The sequence below is a fragment of the Cervus canadensis genome, chromosome 15, assembly GCF_019320065.1.
Source record: "Cervus canadensis isolate Bull #8, Minnesota chromosome 15, ASM1932006v1, whole genome shotgun sequence".
Lineage (NCBI taxonomy): Eukaryota > Metazoa > Chordata > Mammalia > Artiodactyla > Cervidae > Cervus > Cervus canadensis.
The window spans coordinates 45,992,035-46,010,258 of NC_057400.1; the positions used below are offsets into that span (position 1 = coordinate 45,992,035).

The following is an 18,224-nucleotide window of genomic DNA, read 5'->3' on the forward strand; positions in this document are numbered from 1 at the left end:
TCAACACCTCTTCTAATTTTTTCTTTTCTTTCCAAAAGTTCATCTACTGTCTCCATCTCACTGTTCTGCCAGTGCCTGAAATATAGCACGTCTAAAGGCAAACACATCACCTCTCTCCAAGATTACCTTCTCATCCCAATGTGTTTTTTATCCAAGTTAACTGGTCTGTGAATTGTCCAGGCTTAAAACTTCAGACAGACATCCTTGGTATCTGACACCTCAGTATCTTTCCTGCACTATTTATAGTAAGTTGTAAAATCTTGCAGGTATTTGATAATTCTCAAGTTCCTATACACTGTATAATTTTAGTGTAGGTTCTTAAAACATTTTGCATAAAGCACTATCTTTGCAAAGGGGCCTGCATTCTGGTTTCTTCTCAGGCCAGTTCATCCTGTAAACCTTTGCTAAATTCATATTCTGAATTTTCACTTTAAAGTATCACTGACATGATTAAAAATCTTCAATGACCCTCAATGCATATCAAACTAGATACAAATATTTGTACCTACCCATCAAGATCCTTCAATTTGCCCCAATCTACTTTTCCGACCTTTTCTTCCATTCTCTTCTGTATACCCTAAACTCTGGTCAGATGTGAGGTTCTCACTGTACCCAGAACCTATGTGTCTCCTTGTTTTCCTTATCTCCATATTATCTCCCATGTTGGGTATATCTACTTCCCTTTTCCATAATCTTTGCTGGTGGAAACTGTATCCATCTTTCAAATTTTAGCTCAAATACTACTTCCTTCAAGAAATTCTTCTTCATTCTCCTAACATTTATGTAATGGGTGAATAGTGCCAGGCACAAAATAAATGAGCAATAAATGCTAACCTAATATTTCCCTGCACATTTTAATCACAATTCTCATTCCATTTGTCAATTTTCTCCTAATATTAACTGGGTATGTGCTCTACAACACTGCTAGGTGATTCGTTCATGAAAGTAAAGTTTATGCATTTCTTATCTTTCTAATAACAGTGCACATAAAGGTGCCCTGTACCTAGAGCAGTGCAATAAGGAGAGTGGGAAGGAAGGAAAGAGAAAGGACAGGAAGGAAGGGAGGGAAGGAAGCAGGAAGGGATCTCATCAAGAGCTAATAGACTGCATTAAAAAAGCAACCTAAGAAAACCAGAATTTTACAAAATATCAAAATAAAGCTGTTACTTATAAAGTGAGCATAGAGTGGGCAATGACAAAGAATACCACTGAATATATAAATAACACTAAGGTTTCTTTAAAGATACTATTTCAAAATAAGAAAATCAGCTACCTCTTTACTCCCATTTGATATCTTGATCATTCGGTCAATATATTCTCTCGCTTTATCATGCCGACCAATGTGCCACAAAAACAAGCCTGCATGGTACAAAACTTTTGGTCCAGCTCCTTTACGCTGCTCTTTCACTCTGGCATCTGACTCAAGAATAGCTTCTCTATCTGGGAGAGGGAAAAAACACACTAAGTGAAAATTAAATTCTAATCAAGAGTTTATGATAGGTCAGATAATTAGCAGCAGAGAATATAGTTCTTCTCTTTATAGCAACACTAGTAGAAATAAATGCAAGAAATATGCAAGCCCCAAAATCACTGCAGATGGTGATTGCAGCCATGAAATTAAAAGATGCTTGCTCCTTAGAAGAAAAGTTATGGCCAACCTAAACAGCATATTAAAAAGCAGAGACATTACATTGCCAACAAAGGTCCATCTCTAGTCAAAGCTATGGTTTTTCCAGTAGTCATGTATGGATGTGAGAGGTGGAATATAAAGAAAGCTGAGCGCCGAAGAATTGATGCTTTTGAACTATGGTGTTGGAGAAGACTCTTGAGAGTCCCTTGGACAGCAAGGAGATCCAACCAGTCCATCCTAAAGGAAATCAGTCCTGAATATTCATTGGAAAGACTGATGCTGAAGCTGAAACTCTAATACTTTGACCACCGGGTGCAAAGAACTGACTCATTGGAAAAGACCCCAATGCTGGGAAAGACTGAAGGCAGGAGGAAAGGGGGATGACAGAGGATGAGATGGCTGGACGGCATCACAGACTCAATGGACATGAGTTTGAGTAAATTCCAGGAGTTGGTGATGAACTGGGAGGCCTGGCATCCTGTGGTCCATGGGTTGCAAAGAGTTAGACATGATTGAACAACTGAACTGAACTAAGTAGTTTAAAATTTCCTAGTAGCTACAAAGAAGTAAAAAGAAAGAAGTAAAATTGACTTTAATAATATATTTTATTTGACCCAATATATCCAAATGATGATTTCATTTGGATTTGAAAAAAGAAGATAATTTCCTTTTTTTCCCTTCTTTTCAAATTCTGATATGCACTTTACGCAAAGCACATCTCAATTAAGATGCTAAATTTTCTTCAGAAAATCTTTATACTTAGATTTCATAAAATTTATTTTGGAAAAAAACACAATCATATTCATCCTAAACATATTTCTAACAACTGAATCAACTACCAGTAAAAGTAAATTAATTAAATTTAAAATTCATATCCTCAAGTAAGACACATTTCAAATGCTCTACAGCCATGTGTAGCTAACAACTACTGTGACCACACTGCCATTCTATGGTTTATGTCATTCTCAAGACATTAAAAAAAGTTATTAACGACTCTAATATAGGACAATTATTAAGGGAAAATCCAGAACTAGTAGTCAAATTACCCTAATTCTTAATCCAATTCTAAAACACACATCAGGCTGCTGTCATAGGCCAATGAAAAGTGGTATAATTACTGCTACTCATATAGTTTAATGGGCTTCCCAGGTGACGCTAATGGTAAAGAATCTGTCTGCCAATGCAGGAGAAACAAGACACGTGGGTTCAATCCCTGGGTCGGGAAGATCCCCAGGAGAAGAGAATGGCTACCCACTCCAGTACTCTTGCTTGGAGAATCTCATGGACAGAGGAGCCTGACGGGCTACAGTCCATGGGGTCACAAAAGAGTCAGACATTACTGAGTGACTTCTAAAAGTCTAATCACTTCTATTTAATCTGTTGTGTATGTGCTTAGGACACAAACGTCAATTAGATCCAAATCCTGGGTCAAATCAGAATGTGGATCAGTCAGGTAATAGGAAAAAGAAATGTGAAGTTGAGGGTTGAGATTCCAACAGACTAACTTTTGGGAAATGGCCGCCAAGGAAAGGTACATGACTCTTCCTCTTCACTCTAGTGATATAAACTTAAGTACAGGATTACCAAGGTACAACTTTTTGAATTTAGGAAACAAAATCTCATTCCGGAGGCCCAGATTGATTGGCAAGATATCCCTTCTGCCCAACATGCCCATGGAACACCTTCAGAAATTTTCATCAAATAGTCCTGATACAGAAACAGAACTTATCAGGGCAGAAGCAGGCATTGCACCTTCCTGCCTACATTTCCATCAAGCAGAGAATCAGTTAGCTCACAAAGCTGGCTCTTGCCAGATATCAGCTCCAGTTCTTTTTTTTTTTTTTTCAGCTCCAGTTCTTAATGCATCACAGCCTTTTCATTACCAGGGCTTTCATCAATATTCTGGAAGAACGTACAAGAACAATCTAGGCCCTTTCTCAGCGAGACTGACAGGCTTCTGGGCCTCTCCTGAGTGCAAGCCCACTCAGCATCATCTATGCAAAGTCGAGTGAGGACGCAGGTGTCTCTAAACAATGTTTCTGCCTCCATCTTTTTAATGTCCTGGAAATCACATTTTCCAACAGAACCAGTACTCTTGGGAATAACCAATTAAATAACCATTTGTTTCAGGAAGAAAATATTTTGTTACTTTTTTTTTTTTTTTTTGGCTTACTGACTATATTAGCTTTTCTATGCAAACTCTCTGTTCCAGCTATATACACTCCTGCCGGAGCACAGAGAAAGGGGATCCAGAGAGGAGCCTAATCCTGAACCATTTTGACATATTTGCCCACCAGGTTCTCCTGTCTGACAAATATGCTTTATACTCAAACCCTAGCTATCCTTCAAAGACAAGACCAATCTCCATTTCCACAAAGCCCTCCCAGCCTACTGATATGGATAAACAGTACATGCCATTTTCAATTAACTATGGATTCATCTGTTTTATTTTGTATCATTTTACTTAATAGTAACATTAGTATTTAATCTTTGTGGGTTTAACATTTTCTTTCCCAACTAAATTATAAACTGATGTTGCAGATCACTTCTTACAATTCTTGTGGCTCCTCTTCAGCAGTCCCCAATGTTTTCAACACCAGGGACCAGTTCCAGGAAGACAATGTTACCACAAACTTGGAGGGGGCTAGTCTGGGAATGATTCAGGTGCATCATATCTAGTGTGCATTTTATTCCTCATCTACTATGGCCACTGATCTGACAGAAGGTACTGGTCTACCACCCTGAGGTTGGGAACCCCTTGCTTTATCTGATACAGTCCCGTGCAGAAAGTATCTAGTTGTTAGATTTGTTGACAAGCTAAACATATTAAATAACATTTTATTGATTTGTACATGTATATGTGTGGGAAGGATGTAAGTGATACTCTGATTAAGAAAAAACTGTTTTCTATTATTTTAAAAAATTCTATGACATTTGCTAAGTTTCCAACTACTTGAAACAAAATCTCTTTTTATGATGCTATTAGCTGTTACTAGATATGTATGGATGAACACAATATTATTTCTTTGTTATTACCTAAAATTTTAATACTGTTCTGCCTTAGCCATTAAGATACACTAAATATTAAGACAGTTCACATAATTTTAATTACTGGTTTATGTATAAAGTTCCTTATATAATCTAATCATATCTCCCAACCTACTACTGGATAAAAATTTGCTGAATATCTTAAAAAGAGCTAGCCCCCTTGGGGGATATAAGGGCTTTTAAGAAGCTTAAGATATAGTAGAAGAGAGGAAACACATTTAACTATATATGCACACAAGTTAAAATTGACTGCTACAGAGTAATTTAGGTATACGCCTATTTTGAGCTGTCCTTTTTTGGTTTAACCATTGCTAATACATAGTCACCTTTATATTAATTCAAACAATTCCTACAGACTAATGAAACTTCTGCCATAGGATATAAGAAATATGAAAGCTAGGAAAGACTCATATTTCTTGTGCTTAATAAACTTAAGGTCTTGTTAGGACGATAAAACAAATATGATATTTATAGTATCCACAGACAATATATAATACAGTATGAACAGACTGAAGGTTAAGGTAATTGACAAAAATCAAAATGAACTGAGTAGAAAAAACTGCCTAAGCATTATACTTAAATACTATACCTGGATTAGGGCTCATTTTATGAGCGTATATCAGTGCAATTAGAGAACAAAGTGATACATCTTGTTTATTCTTAATAGCCTCAAATTCTCGAAGAGCTTCTTGAATTTTACCTGAAAATCAAAACCACAAAGTGAAAAATTATCCTTGGTGCAAAACAAGAATTTAAAACTTGTGGAAGTGCTTAATAATTAGCATGTACCTTCCATTAATGTAGCATAGGCATGATAAAACCTGAAGACTGGGTCACTGCCATAGCTCTTCATTCCCTCACTGGCAACAAGTAACACATGGTGGAAATATCTCTCCTGACAGTAGTAATTAATCAAAGCCTAAAAGGAAATAAAGTTAAGAGATTCCAATGTCTTGAAATACTCTAACAAGCAGGCATTAATCTAAGATCTTGAATAATCTAAAACTTACTGTATTTTTTCTTCCAAGTTCCTTAAAATATTGTTAAAGCCTAGAACTTAGTACTAAGGAATATAGAACACAATTAACAAAAGATTACTAAAATAACAATATTTTCTAATAATTTCAATCTTTTTCTCCTAAATGCTTTCTTAACAATATTAAAGTCAGAGTACTTTCAATTACAAAAAAAGTTAAAAAAAAGACTAGAGGCTTCTATCGCCAGACCATAGGTTTCTTAAAACAAACAAACACTTTGTTTCTATTTTGTTTTTGTAGCATCACAAAGTAATGACCTATTAAACCCAGCAATTTATTGTCAAAGATTATGTTTTCCGAGTTCCACAATAAATAAATGTCAGTAAAACAAAGAATCTATTTTTTAAAGGAAATCACTCTCTTCAGGCTTTTTTCAAAATTATATTATTCATATACAAGGCAGAAAACTACTATCAGCTATGCTAAGTCGCTTGAGTCGTGTCCGACTCTTTGGGACTCCATAGACTGTAGCCCCCCAGGCTCCTCTGTCCATGGGATTCTCCAGCCAAGAGTACTGGAGTGGGTAGCCATTCTCTTCTCCAGGGGATTTTCCCAACCCAGGGATCAAACCTGTGTCTCTAATGTCTCCTGCACTGATAGGCAGGTTCTTTATCACTAGTGCCAGCTGGGAAGCCCACTAGCAGCTATGCTTTATACGGTTTTTCTCAGGATCTTATCTAAGGCTTAGTTGCTAACCTAATCAAAGAGGGAAACCATATTCCATATTCCCCATCACTGAGATACACCTGGTTCACCTCCACGAACCAATTCAGGCCATTCCATACCTATCTAGTATGACTCTTCAGCTGGCTCATCTGTGAGAAACACAAATAAAGCACGCATTGACAGGGTTAAAATGAGTGTCTATACAGCTTTTTTTTTTTTTCACCGTCTACTGTTTCTGGAGGGTTACAGTCTGAGAGCTTTTCTAGAACAGCCAGGCAAACGTCCCCTGTAACCTTCACTGTGCTTCCCTCCTCTGGTTGCTGTTCTCTAGCCCCTTCTCAGCCAGTTTCTTCAAAGCATGATTCAGATGTCGTTTCCGAGACCCCCACAGCACATCGCAGAAAAGCGCAGGTTTCCTCCGGAGCCTCTTCCCTAAGGTTGCGAGTGACTTGGTTTGCTACAACTAAGGACACTTTTGGGGCTTCCCTGGTGGCCCAGATGGAGACTCAGGTTGGATCCTTGGGTTGGGAAGATCCCCTGGAAGAGGGCATGGCAACCCACTCTAGTATTCTCGCCTGGAGAATTCCACGGACAGAGGAGCCTGGCAGGTTACAGTCCACAGAATAGCAAAGAATTGGACACTTTTAATATCATCTTGCTTGATTTTCTGTTCAGCAGTTAGTATCGCTAAGCACCTATATAACTCTCCTGAAAGGCAGGGGCATGGTAACATAAAAAGGACATGGATTTTAAAGTAAAAAGACCTGGTTTCAAATTTCTGGTCATCTGACAGCACCTCAGTTTGCTCACTGATAAAATGCTGGTAGTAATTTACAGGTCATTGTGACTTGAGTTATCATACTCAATTCCTCTTATTCGGGGGGGGGGGGGGTGGAAGTTCCTCAAAACTCCATAAGTTGATATTAAAAAGAAACAAAACAGAAAAACGTGTCAAGACCTCTCATCACAGCTCCAGATTTCTATTTTCAGTTTCTCTACCACCCAAGCCAGACAGACACACCTACTCAGGAATTCTGTCTTCCTGTTTGCACAGTCCCCCTAAGTCTAACCAGTCAGTAGGCTCTTCTGTTCCTCTAGTCTACTTCCCACTCCCCGTACCAATTTCTACTGTCTTGGTTCAGGTTAGGTTGTCCAATCCAAAAACATTTACTGAGTGCCAGGCACTGGACAAAGTACAGTGACTATAAAGATGAATACGACATGGTTCGTGTCCCAGAAAAGCCCTAGAAAAGCTTAAGATTTTCAACTGAGACTAGAATCTAAAGACTATTTGAACACACATCTATAGTCGACTAATCTTCAACAAAGGAGGTAAGAATATGTTGGAGTTACAGATACAATGGAGAAAACACCATCTCTTCAGCAAGTGGTGCTGGGAAAGCTGAACAGTGGCATGTAAATCAATGAAGTTAAAACACAACCTCATACCACATATACAAAAAAAAACCTCAATGACTTAAAAACTAAAAAATAAACATGACACCATAAAACTCCTAGAAGAGAACTTACGCAAAATATTCTCTGACATAAATTGTACCATTCGTTTTCTTAGGTCAGTTTCCCAAGACAATATAAATAAAAGAAAAAATAAACAAATGGGACCGAATCAAACTTAAAAGTTTTTGCATAGCAAAGGAAATCATAAACAAAACAAAAAGGCAACCTATGGACTGGAAGAAAATATTTGCAAAATATTTGCTTAATATCCAAAATATACAAACAGCTCATACAACTCAGAAACAACAAGAAAACCCAAACAACCCAATAGAAAAATGGGCATAAGACTTAAACAGACATTTCTCCAAAGACATACAGATGGCCAACAGACACATTAGAAAGATGCTCAACATCGGTAATTAATACAGAAGTGCAAATCAAAACTACAATGAAATATCACCTCACACCGGCCGTCATTAAAAAAAAATCTACAAATAACAATTGCTGGAGAGAGTGTGGAGAAAAGGGAACCCTCCTACACTGTTGGTGGGACTGTAAGTTGGCGCAGTCACTATGGAAAACAATATAGAGGTTACTCAAAAAACTAAAAATAGAGTTGCCGTATGATCCTGCAGTCTCACTCCTGGGCATATATCTGGAGGAAACGAATTAAATAGGTACATATACCCCAGTGTTCACAGCAGTACTATTTACAATAGCCAGGACATGGAAGTAACCTAAATGTCCATCGACATAGGACTGGATAAAGAAGATGTGTGTGTATATATATATACACACACATAATGGAATATTAGTAATAAAAATAATGCCATTTTGCAGCAACATGGATAAACATAGAGATTATCATACTAAGTGAAGTCAGAAAGACCAATAACATATGATATCACTTATATGTGGAATTAACATATAACACAAATGCACTTATTTATGACACAGAAGCAGATTCACAGACAGAAGAGCCTGGTAGCAGCCAGGGAGGAAGGGAGATAGGGGAGGGACAGACTGGGAACTTGGAGTTAGCAGAAACTATTATATACAGAATGCATAAACAACAAGGTCCCTACTATAGCACAGGGAGCTACATTCAATATCCTGTGATAAACCACAATGGAAAAGAATATCAAAAAGAATTAACTCATTTAATTATTAAGAATTAACTCAGTTAATTATAACTGAGTCACTTTGCTGTACGCTAGAAATACAACCTTGTTAACCAACCATACTTCAATAAAGCAAAGTTTTTAAAAGACTGAAATACAGTGTAGCAAATACAACAAAAGAACTTATAAACTGCTTTGGGAATGCAGGAGAGTGAGGCTGGGGTATGGGAGAATGGAAGAGTAAAATTCTTGGGGAGGACTTAGAAACTGATTCTATTCACAAACTCCTACTTCCTACATACACACTCTTACCCATTCCTCTTTCATGATTCATAAAGGAAGTCGGTCAAAAGAGGAATCAAACACAGAAGGCAGAACTAAGCCATGATTCCCTGGGATCGGGTGAGGATGGAGAGGACTCAAAGCAGCCTTGTATGCTGGAGCGGGGCCCAGCACACTGAGGCGTAGGGGCCACATCTGGCCTGCTGCCCGTTTTCACACAGCCAGCAAGTTAACACGTCCAAATGGGTGAGCAAAAAAAAAGAGAAGAAAAATATATGAAACTTACATGAAATTCAACTTTCAGGGTCCGTAAGGAAAGTTTTATTGGAACAAAACCACGCTCATTTGCTTAAGTATTGTCTATGGCTGTTTTCATGCTATGACGGCAGACTGGATACCACGGAGACCCTATGGTCGGTAATGCCTGAATATGTACCACCTGGCCCATTATAGAGAAAGTTTGCCATTTCTAGAGGCTTTAGTAGAACAGGGATAATTGGAAGAGGAGGTTGGAGAAAAAGCTGGGGTCAAGAAGGACCTCCTATTGAGCTGATTCTATCATGCTAAAAACAACACTTTTTAGCATGAAAAGTGTTTTTATTGAAAAGTTCATTTAGGTGGCAACATGAAGAACAAATTTAAGGAGACCGGAAAGGCTCCACAGGAAAATAATGTAAAATTTCAGACAAAAAAGCAAAAGACTCTGTCATTTGGCTAAGTGTTCTCCATCCACTCATCACCAGCAAATACCACTACACACTGCATTCACCTGTTTATGGACTAACTCCTCCCCCCCTCAAATGTAGAAAGATTTGGGAGGGTTTTTCTTAGCTTTATTATTACAGGGCTTATTATCTGCAAGGTTTATTATCTTGAGAGCTTAGAACAATGATAGACACAAGGGACACATTCAATAAACATTTGTTGAATTAATTTAATTAAGGTTTTCGCCAGCAATAGACTATAAAACTTCACTTCTTCCCCAGTGAAGGCGGGGACTGTTCTATTCATTACTATCCCCAGTTCCAGTGGACACACAGTGTTGAACAAGGGAATCAGTGAACAAATGAATGGATAAGATCATGATCCTAAAAAGTAACTTCTTTTATTTCCAAGTCTCATATTTTGTTTTCGTATCATTTCTTAAGTGGATCGCCATTAAATATTTGCCGAACAGATGCAACAGTGATAAACAGAGAAGTTGTTGTTCAGTCGCTTAGTCGTGTCCGACCATCACCCTAAAATACTCCATTTTCAAGCCTATGTCTTTAATTGATTTCATAAAATCTTTTTGCTCCTTTTACCATCGCAGGGGGATTGCTGACACTAGTTTGCTGGAGTCCTTAAAAATCGCACCTCGGAGTCGCACTCGGGGTCATAAAGTGACTAAAAACCTTATGAGCAAACAGGGTGCAAAAGTAAAAGTAAACACGGCCAACAAGATGGGACAAGCACCTTAACGGCAGTTCGGAGGCAGCGCGTGGGGGGGGGCTGCCCGACCTGAAGATTCCTACGCAGGGTCGGCGGAGGGAGAGCAGGTGATGTACACCACAGGCCGGCGCCCCAAACGGGGACACCCAGCCGGACTGGGCAGCGGGCACCGCAAGAAACAACGGCCTCGCCCGGTCGGCCCGCGCGCTCTCCCACGCCCCCCGGCCCCTCGCCATCCCCCGACAGCAACACGCGGCCACATCCTGCCCGCTCACCTTCAGCCCCTGCGAGTCCATTGCTTCCCCAAGGCCAGGCCGCAGGCCTCCCGATCGTGCGCCTGCCGAAGCCTAACAGCAGAGCCAGGGGCTCAAGCCCCGCCGCCCAGGCCCAAACTCGCTCGGGACGCGGCGGGAGGGGCGGGGCGGGGCGGATCCGAGCCGCCATTGGCTGCCAGTGTGAGGGGGCGGGCCCTCGCGGCAGGGATTGCAGGTCCAGGCGCCGCGGGGACCTGGAGGGAGCGCTGCGCGTGGGGAAGGGGGCAGTACCCACCGCCTGCCCCGGGAGGTGGAGGCGGCCCAACGCGGAAACGACCCGAGGAGGGCGGTGGGAGGGCGGTGGGGGGGCGGTCTCCAGGATAAGGAATTAAAGAATGAAGGAAATGGAGGAGAACGGAGGGAAAAGGCAAGTGTGTTTCCCATCACTGACTACAAAGAAAGACACCATTTTCTGCGTGTTTGAGTAGAGGCAGGTTCCCGCACTGCGACTGTTTAGAAGGCCTGACCAGCGCAGGAAAAAGCCTTTAACTTTCACGTGTAGTAGTTGCATTATGGCTACAAGGTGGCGCAGAAAAATCACAAGCTCTTAACAGAAAGGGATGAGCTTCTGGGGCCTATCTTTGCAAGCATTGCTGGAAATCTCGCGTTTCCTGTTAGAATGCACATTAAATTAGTCCTTTAAAAAAAAAAAAAAAAAGCCCTTTTTTACTCCCTGATGATGAGAGGAACCAATAAAGTAACCTAGTTTTTCAGTTAAAAATAATATTGCCGATTTTAAACTGACAATAGATTTAATCCCTACACAAACATTTATGTTTGTGCCAGTTAGGCAACTGTCAGTTGCTGATAGATTTCTTAAGTTATTTAGTGAATTAAATTGAAATATAATGAACTAAGATTTCGTATTTCTGCTTAAAGATATTTTCAGAGGAAGATTTGAAGTTTAACTAATCTTTGTAGAGTCTTTTACACGGATTCCAAATTTCAATCCCAATTATTTTAATTTAGTTGATATAATTCAGAGTTGCCTTAATCAGATCTTAAGTTTGTTAAGCAGTCAAAAAACATTAACCTTTTTATATGCCAGGAGTTTAGGTAATGTCAATCTTGTGGGAAAGGATGACTAAGATAACAGGCTCCAATGCTAGGCAATATTTCTCACTGGTTTTCCTTAAGAGTGCATTCTCCTCAAAGAGGCACATATTATTTCATAGAGACTAGTTCTTACTTGTTTGTTTTATAGTCAAGCTAAATGTTTGTGGTAATGGACAGCTGGTATTACCTGCTGGTCTGATTTTCAGAGTCTGTGGATTAATCCACAGTTGGTATGCAGCAGAAAATACCAGAAACCAAGGTCCTCATCAAATAATGCTGCACCTGAAGCTCCAACACTTTGGCCACCTGATGCGAAGAGCTGAGTCATTAGAAAAGACCCTGGTGGTTGGAAAGATTGAAGGCAGGAGGAGAAGAAGACAGAGGGAGAGATGGTTGGATGGCATCGCCAACTCAATTGACATGAGTTTGAGGAAGCTCCGGGAGATGGTCAGGGACAGGGAAGCCTGGCATCCTGCAGTCCACGGCGTCACAAAAAGTCAGACATGAGTGAGCGACTGAAGAACAAGGTCCTGGTCAGCATATATAATCTTAAACTGTACGATTTTAGTTTCAAGTAAAGAGTCCCTTTGGAAGAAAATTTCTGAGGATTACAGTTAAAGGAGCAAATGATCAAGGTACCTTTCTGAGATCTTTAAAGTCTAAACTTGGACTGTCAGACCACTGGAAGGCTGTACACTTATACCATTTTAATTTATAAAATTCCCTTTATTCAATTTTGTTCTGAGGTTAAAGTATTTAGCACAAATCACCATGTCTGGCAATCCATGAGTATTTTTTTGAATTAAAACTACTTTGGAAATTTGCTTTGACACTCCTGGTAATTCGTTCCTTGCATAAGGTCACATGATCTTTTGTTCACATGGGCTTCCCTGGTGGCTTAGATGGTAAGGAATCTGCCTTCATTATGGGAGACCTGGGTTCAGTCCCTGAGTCAGGAAGATTCCCTGGAGAAGGGAATGGCTACCCACTCCAGTATTCTTGTCTGGAGAATCCCATGGACAGAGGAACCTGGTGGGCTACAGTCCATGCGGTCACAGGAGTGGGACACGACTGAGCGACTAACACTTTATTCCAGGCAGATGGGACAACCATTCCTTCTGAGAATGCTTTCCCTTACTTTGCCCTGAACCCTTTCTCCATCTGAAAAAAGCCTCCTCTTTTTTCAGAATTCATCTCAACTCTTACTCTCTATGAAGCCTTTAAGGATTGCCATAACTGAATGTGTGAGACTGTATGGTACAGTGGCAAGAACATGGTCTCCTAGACCTGAGATGAAACCCCTGGTGTGCTATTATTTTCGTGACTTGGGAAGGTTGATTTCCTGAGCTTAATTTTCCATATTTACTAAAGAAACTAAATACCTAATAATAGATGAAAAGTTCCTGATACATAATAGACATTCTGTAACCATTCATAAAACACATAGTGTTCTGTAAGACTTAACACACACATATATATATATATTTGTATTATAGCTATGGTGCATCTTTTGTTCATTTAATCTTTACTACTGAATGGGGAGTACCTTAAAGCCACACAGTATAGTGAAGTGGGGATCAGCCTGGTCCCTGGAGTAGGCCATGTGTGCGTACTAAGTCACTTCAGACGTGTATGACTCTTTGCAACCCTATGGACTGTAGCCTGCCAGACTCCTCTGCCCTTGGGGTTCTCTGGGCAAGAATACTGGAGTGGGTTGCCATGCCCCCTCCAGCAGATATTGCCAACCCAGGGATTGAACCTGCACCCCCTGCACTGCAGGTGAATTCTTTACCACTGAGCCACCAGGGAACCGCTGCAATCAAATTTTGATAGCATCATTCCCTAGTTGTTTACTTGGACAAATTATTTAACTTTCCTGTGCTTCTGCTGTAAAGGGAGACTAATACCTCAGAATGCTGTTAAGGTTAAATGAGTTAATATTTAATGAACACAGCAGTATTAGTTATATAGTAAGTCACTGAATAACTTTAGCTTCTAATTAATTATACTCTCAATTTCTCCAAACACAAACTGCATTTAGCACATCTTATAGGACTGTTAAAGCCCTTTGGTTGTGCCTCTGTTTGACTTTCTTCTCCCCAACTCCTACATCAGTACACTTATATCTATATTATTTTATGATATATTTGAGAAATTAAAGGAAAACGCTTAAGAAAAATAGGTGGTTCTGGTGAAGACAAAAGTAAAGGTAAGTATGCAAAAAAATAAAAAAGATAAACATATAACATTATTAAACTTGGGAGCTGGAAAGAACTTTGGAATCAATTATCCAATCTCTGTATTTTACAAATGAAGCCCAAAAATATGAAATAATCTACCCAAAGCCCCCCCGTTTTCTACTCCCAACCTAGCCTTCAAAGCTAGGTTAACTCACAACTCATCCTTTTAAATTTGTCATAACTCATCCCTTTAAAATTCTCCAACTTTATTCATCTAAGTAAATTAGGGAGATGATGTTAATGATCAGGCATTTACCTTTCATATTTCCTTTGCTAAGTGATTTTATGGAGAAAGTCGAGGAAGTGGTCTGAGTTCTAACAATGTGTTGCTTATCATTTGTGCATTCATTCACCAAATGTTTAATGAATCCCAGTGACAGAGAATAAAATTCTTATCTTCTCCTGGAATTTAAAGTCTAGTAAAGGTAGACAGACGTAGATATTTACAAAGGGAAATGGAAAAATTATAAGCGGTGACAGCTTTAATAGCTATTTTAGTAAGTGCAATAAACAGACTAAACTGCAGTTACAGGGATTAATATACCAAAAATGAAGTGAAACTCAGATCACTTGTAGTCCAAGGAATCCTTCCACTGAGCTCCTTCTAACTTCTTTTAGACTACTGAATGATAACTTTGTTTTTCTTTTAAAATACCTGAAAAGCTCAGATAACTGATGGCTAAGGAATTTGTTTCTGGCTCACCTGATGTAACAAATGTTTCTACTCAAATACCATGCCAGAGATTTACCAGGAGTTATTTTTTTTCTTGATGTTCTTGACTATATGTTGACATTTCATCTATGCAAAAGTAGGAGAGAGAAAACAGAAAAGTACATTTCAGAAGAGTTCAGTATTTTGAAATAGAAACAATGAATTATTTAAATGTTTATATCTGTGATATACTGAATATCTTGACAAGATGCCATCTGTCTTCTACTCCGTTAAAGAATCTTTTTCTGATCGATAGAATGATGTCAGGGAATGTTTGACGGGAGGATTCCTACATGCTGTCTCTCATGAGTCCTTTGTCCCTCTTCAAGCGGAACAGCACGCTGCTCCCAGGGACTGAGGTCATTATGTGAGGCAAGCATGAGTCTCCTTTAGTAAACATTCTCCTTAGGACAAAACAGCTTAATCTCCTTCCCCTTTCTTGAGATATGGATTGTCTCCTGACCTTGTGGTAACAGTTGCTGTACATTTGGTTTTCTGATCTCTATCATTCCCAAAAGAAGTTTCTTGTACTGCAGCCTATATATACTCATAGAAAAATCATTAAAGCACCTTTGTTCCATCAGAGCTTAGGTCCCCGGGTCTTTTTTGTCTCTCTCTCTCTCTCTTTCTCTCTCTCTCTTTCTCTCTTTCACTCTTTCACTTTCTTATCGTCGACTCCGCACCACAAGGTTCCGGTCCATTAAAGGACCCCAACAGATGAGATCGGGCGCGTTCAGGGTGGTATGGCCGTAGACTTTTACTCAGCCGTCAAAAAGAATTCATTTGAACCAGTCCTAATGAGATGGATGAAACTGGAGCCCATTATACAGAGTGAAGTAAGCCAGAAAGATAAAGAACATTACAGCATACTAACACATATATATGGAATTTAGAAAGATGGTAACGATAACCCTATATGCAAAACAGAAAAAGAGACACAGAAATACAGAACAGACTTTTGAACTCTGTGGGAGAAGGTGAGGGGTGGGATGTTTCAAAAGAACAGCATGTATACTATCTATGGTGAAACAGATCACCAGCCCAGGTGGGATGCATGAGACAAGTGCTCCGGCCTGGTGCACTGGGAAGACCCAGAGGAATCGGGTGGAGAGGGAGATGGGAGGGGGGATCGGGATGGGGAATAAGTGTAAATCTATGGCTGATTCATATCAATGTATGACAAAACCCACTGAAATGTTGTGAAGTAATTAGCCTCCAACTAATAAAAAAATTAAAAAATTAAAAAAAAAAAAAAAAAAAAGGACCCCAACAAATGGCGCCAAGAACAGGGACACTGGTGTACGTGGCATATCGGGCAGACTGACTCAGGGACCTATTGAGGTCGGTAAGTACTAAGGCATGGGTTAAACGGCTGGCCAGCCCCATTATTTTTCTACTTTACTTCACCATTTGTTTAAATTTCAGGGACTTCTGGCTTCACAGCAATGAATAGAGGCTTGCCTTTAAACAGTAGTTGAACATAATCCTTAGTTTCCTGATAAATGCAGTTTTGATATAGAAATTTGGCTCCAGGTCAAAGAAAATGTTAAATGAGCAGCCAAACAAGGAAAAAATATTCCAATTGATCTCTAGCCCCTATGGGCTCTTATTAAAGCTATAATTTTGCCATTTCAAGGTACATTCTAGCCCTTCCAATATTCAGCAACAGACAGAACACTTATTACATAAATATAAATTAAATGATTAAACTTTACAAAAGGCCCAGTTAAAACAATACAAAATATCTCAAAATTTTCTTACTAGCCCTGCCCCAGCTGCTCCAAATTCTTCTCCTCTGCCAACAGTCACAACTCCAAAAGTCTCTCATTTGTTGGAACCTAATGAAAAGTTATGCTAATTTTTAAACTAGATTAGAAGCTGCTATTTCCCGTACTGTAATCGGAGAAGAAACCAAAAAACAGCTAGAGAAATTACTTGCTTATGAGAATGCAAATCAAAAATGTCAAAGAGCTATAGCTGCAATTTGTGAGACTAAGATTATTATTGATTATTTGAAAGCTTATTGCAATCTAGGATCAGAAACTCAAAAGATACAAATGCTGATTGAGGCAATGGCTACTACCTTTAGAAAGGAAAATGAAAGATGCTTTAACTGTGGAGATAAAAATCATTTAAAAAGGGGCAAGTTCTATCTTTTCCCTCAAACCCTCAACATCCAGCAGTGCTGCCGTCGATATACCAGCCCTAAATGATTTTTTCCTTACCCTCAAGCAGTCCCTACTAGAGTGCCTACCAGACTTTTTGGACCCCTGCCCCCACAAACTTTTGGTCTTTTGCTTGGCCGATCTAGTCTGACTTCTAAAGGAATTACTGTTCACCCTGAAATAATTGATTCAGATTATAAAGGAGAGATTCAAATTCTGATGTCATCTCAGATTCTATGGCAATTCAAAAAGGGGGACAAAATTGCTCAATTACTTCTTTTACCTTACATTTCTATTAATTCCTCTAATAATGTATGGACAGATGGGTTTGAAAGTACAGATCAAAAACAATCTTTGTGGACATCATTAGTATCTGAGTATGCCTGACCAAATATAAATATCAAAATTAATGGTAAAAGATTTTCTGGTCTCCTCGACACTGGATCTGATATTACTATTATTTCCAAACATTTATGGCCCAAATCCTGGCCTGTACAAAAGGTCTCTCGCCAAATTGCAAGAATTTCTCAAACTAAAGTACAAGAAGTTTATCAAATTGTTCAAATATACTCATGTGAGGGACCAGAAGGCCAACCTGCAACATTAAAACCTTATGTGATACATGTACCCTTTAATCTAATAGGAAGGGACTTACTTATACAATGGCAAACTCAGATATGCATTCCACATTTTTCCTAGGGGCCACTGCTCATTTAACAAGCAAAACAATTATTAATATAACTAAGAAAAATTATGAGCCTATTTGAACAAAGCAATGGCCCCTTATGAAAGAAAAATTACAAGCTATTAAAGAACTTATAAACACACAATTAAAATTGAAACATATTGAAGAATCTTGCTCTTTTTTGCAACCAGAGATCCCATCACCTATTACTGTTCCTCAAAATTGGCACATTATTATTACTGATTCACAAGATTGCTTTTTAAATATACCTTTACACCCTTTAGACCGGCAGAGATTCACTTTCTCTCTCCCTTATCCTAATCATATTGGGCCTCATAAAAGATTTCAATAGACTATGTTACCTCAGGGTATGCTTAAA

General features: G+C 39.2%; 1 protein-coding gene across 2 annotated transcripts in view; it reads right to left on the reverse strand.

Moving 5' to 3' along the window:
• TTC21B (tetratricopeptide repeat domain 21B) overlaps positions 1–11,099 on the reverse strand; it is an 87,376-nt gene extending 76,277 nt beyond the window's left edge. For both annotated transcript variants that reach the window (XM_043487821.1, XM_043487822.1), the window contains exons 1-4: positions 10,949–11,099; positions 5,468–5,597; positions 5,268–5,378; positions 1,274–1,440 (exon numbers count right to left, since the gene is read on the reverse strand). In XM_043487821.1, the coding sequence (XP_043343756.1) occupies positions 1,274–1,440; positions 5,268–5,378; positions 5,468–5,597; positions 10,949–10,969 (429 nt within the window). In that variant the 5' untranslated portion in view covers positions 10,970–11,099. The remainder of the gene's footprint in view (positions 1–1,273; positions 1,441–5,267; positions 5,379–5,467; positions 5,598–10,948) is intronic.
• Positions 11,100–18,224: the final 7,125 nt, after the last annotated feature.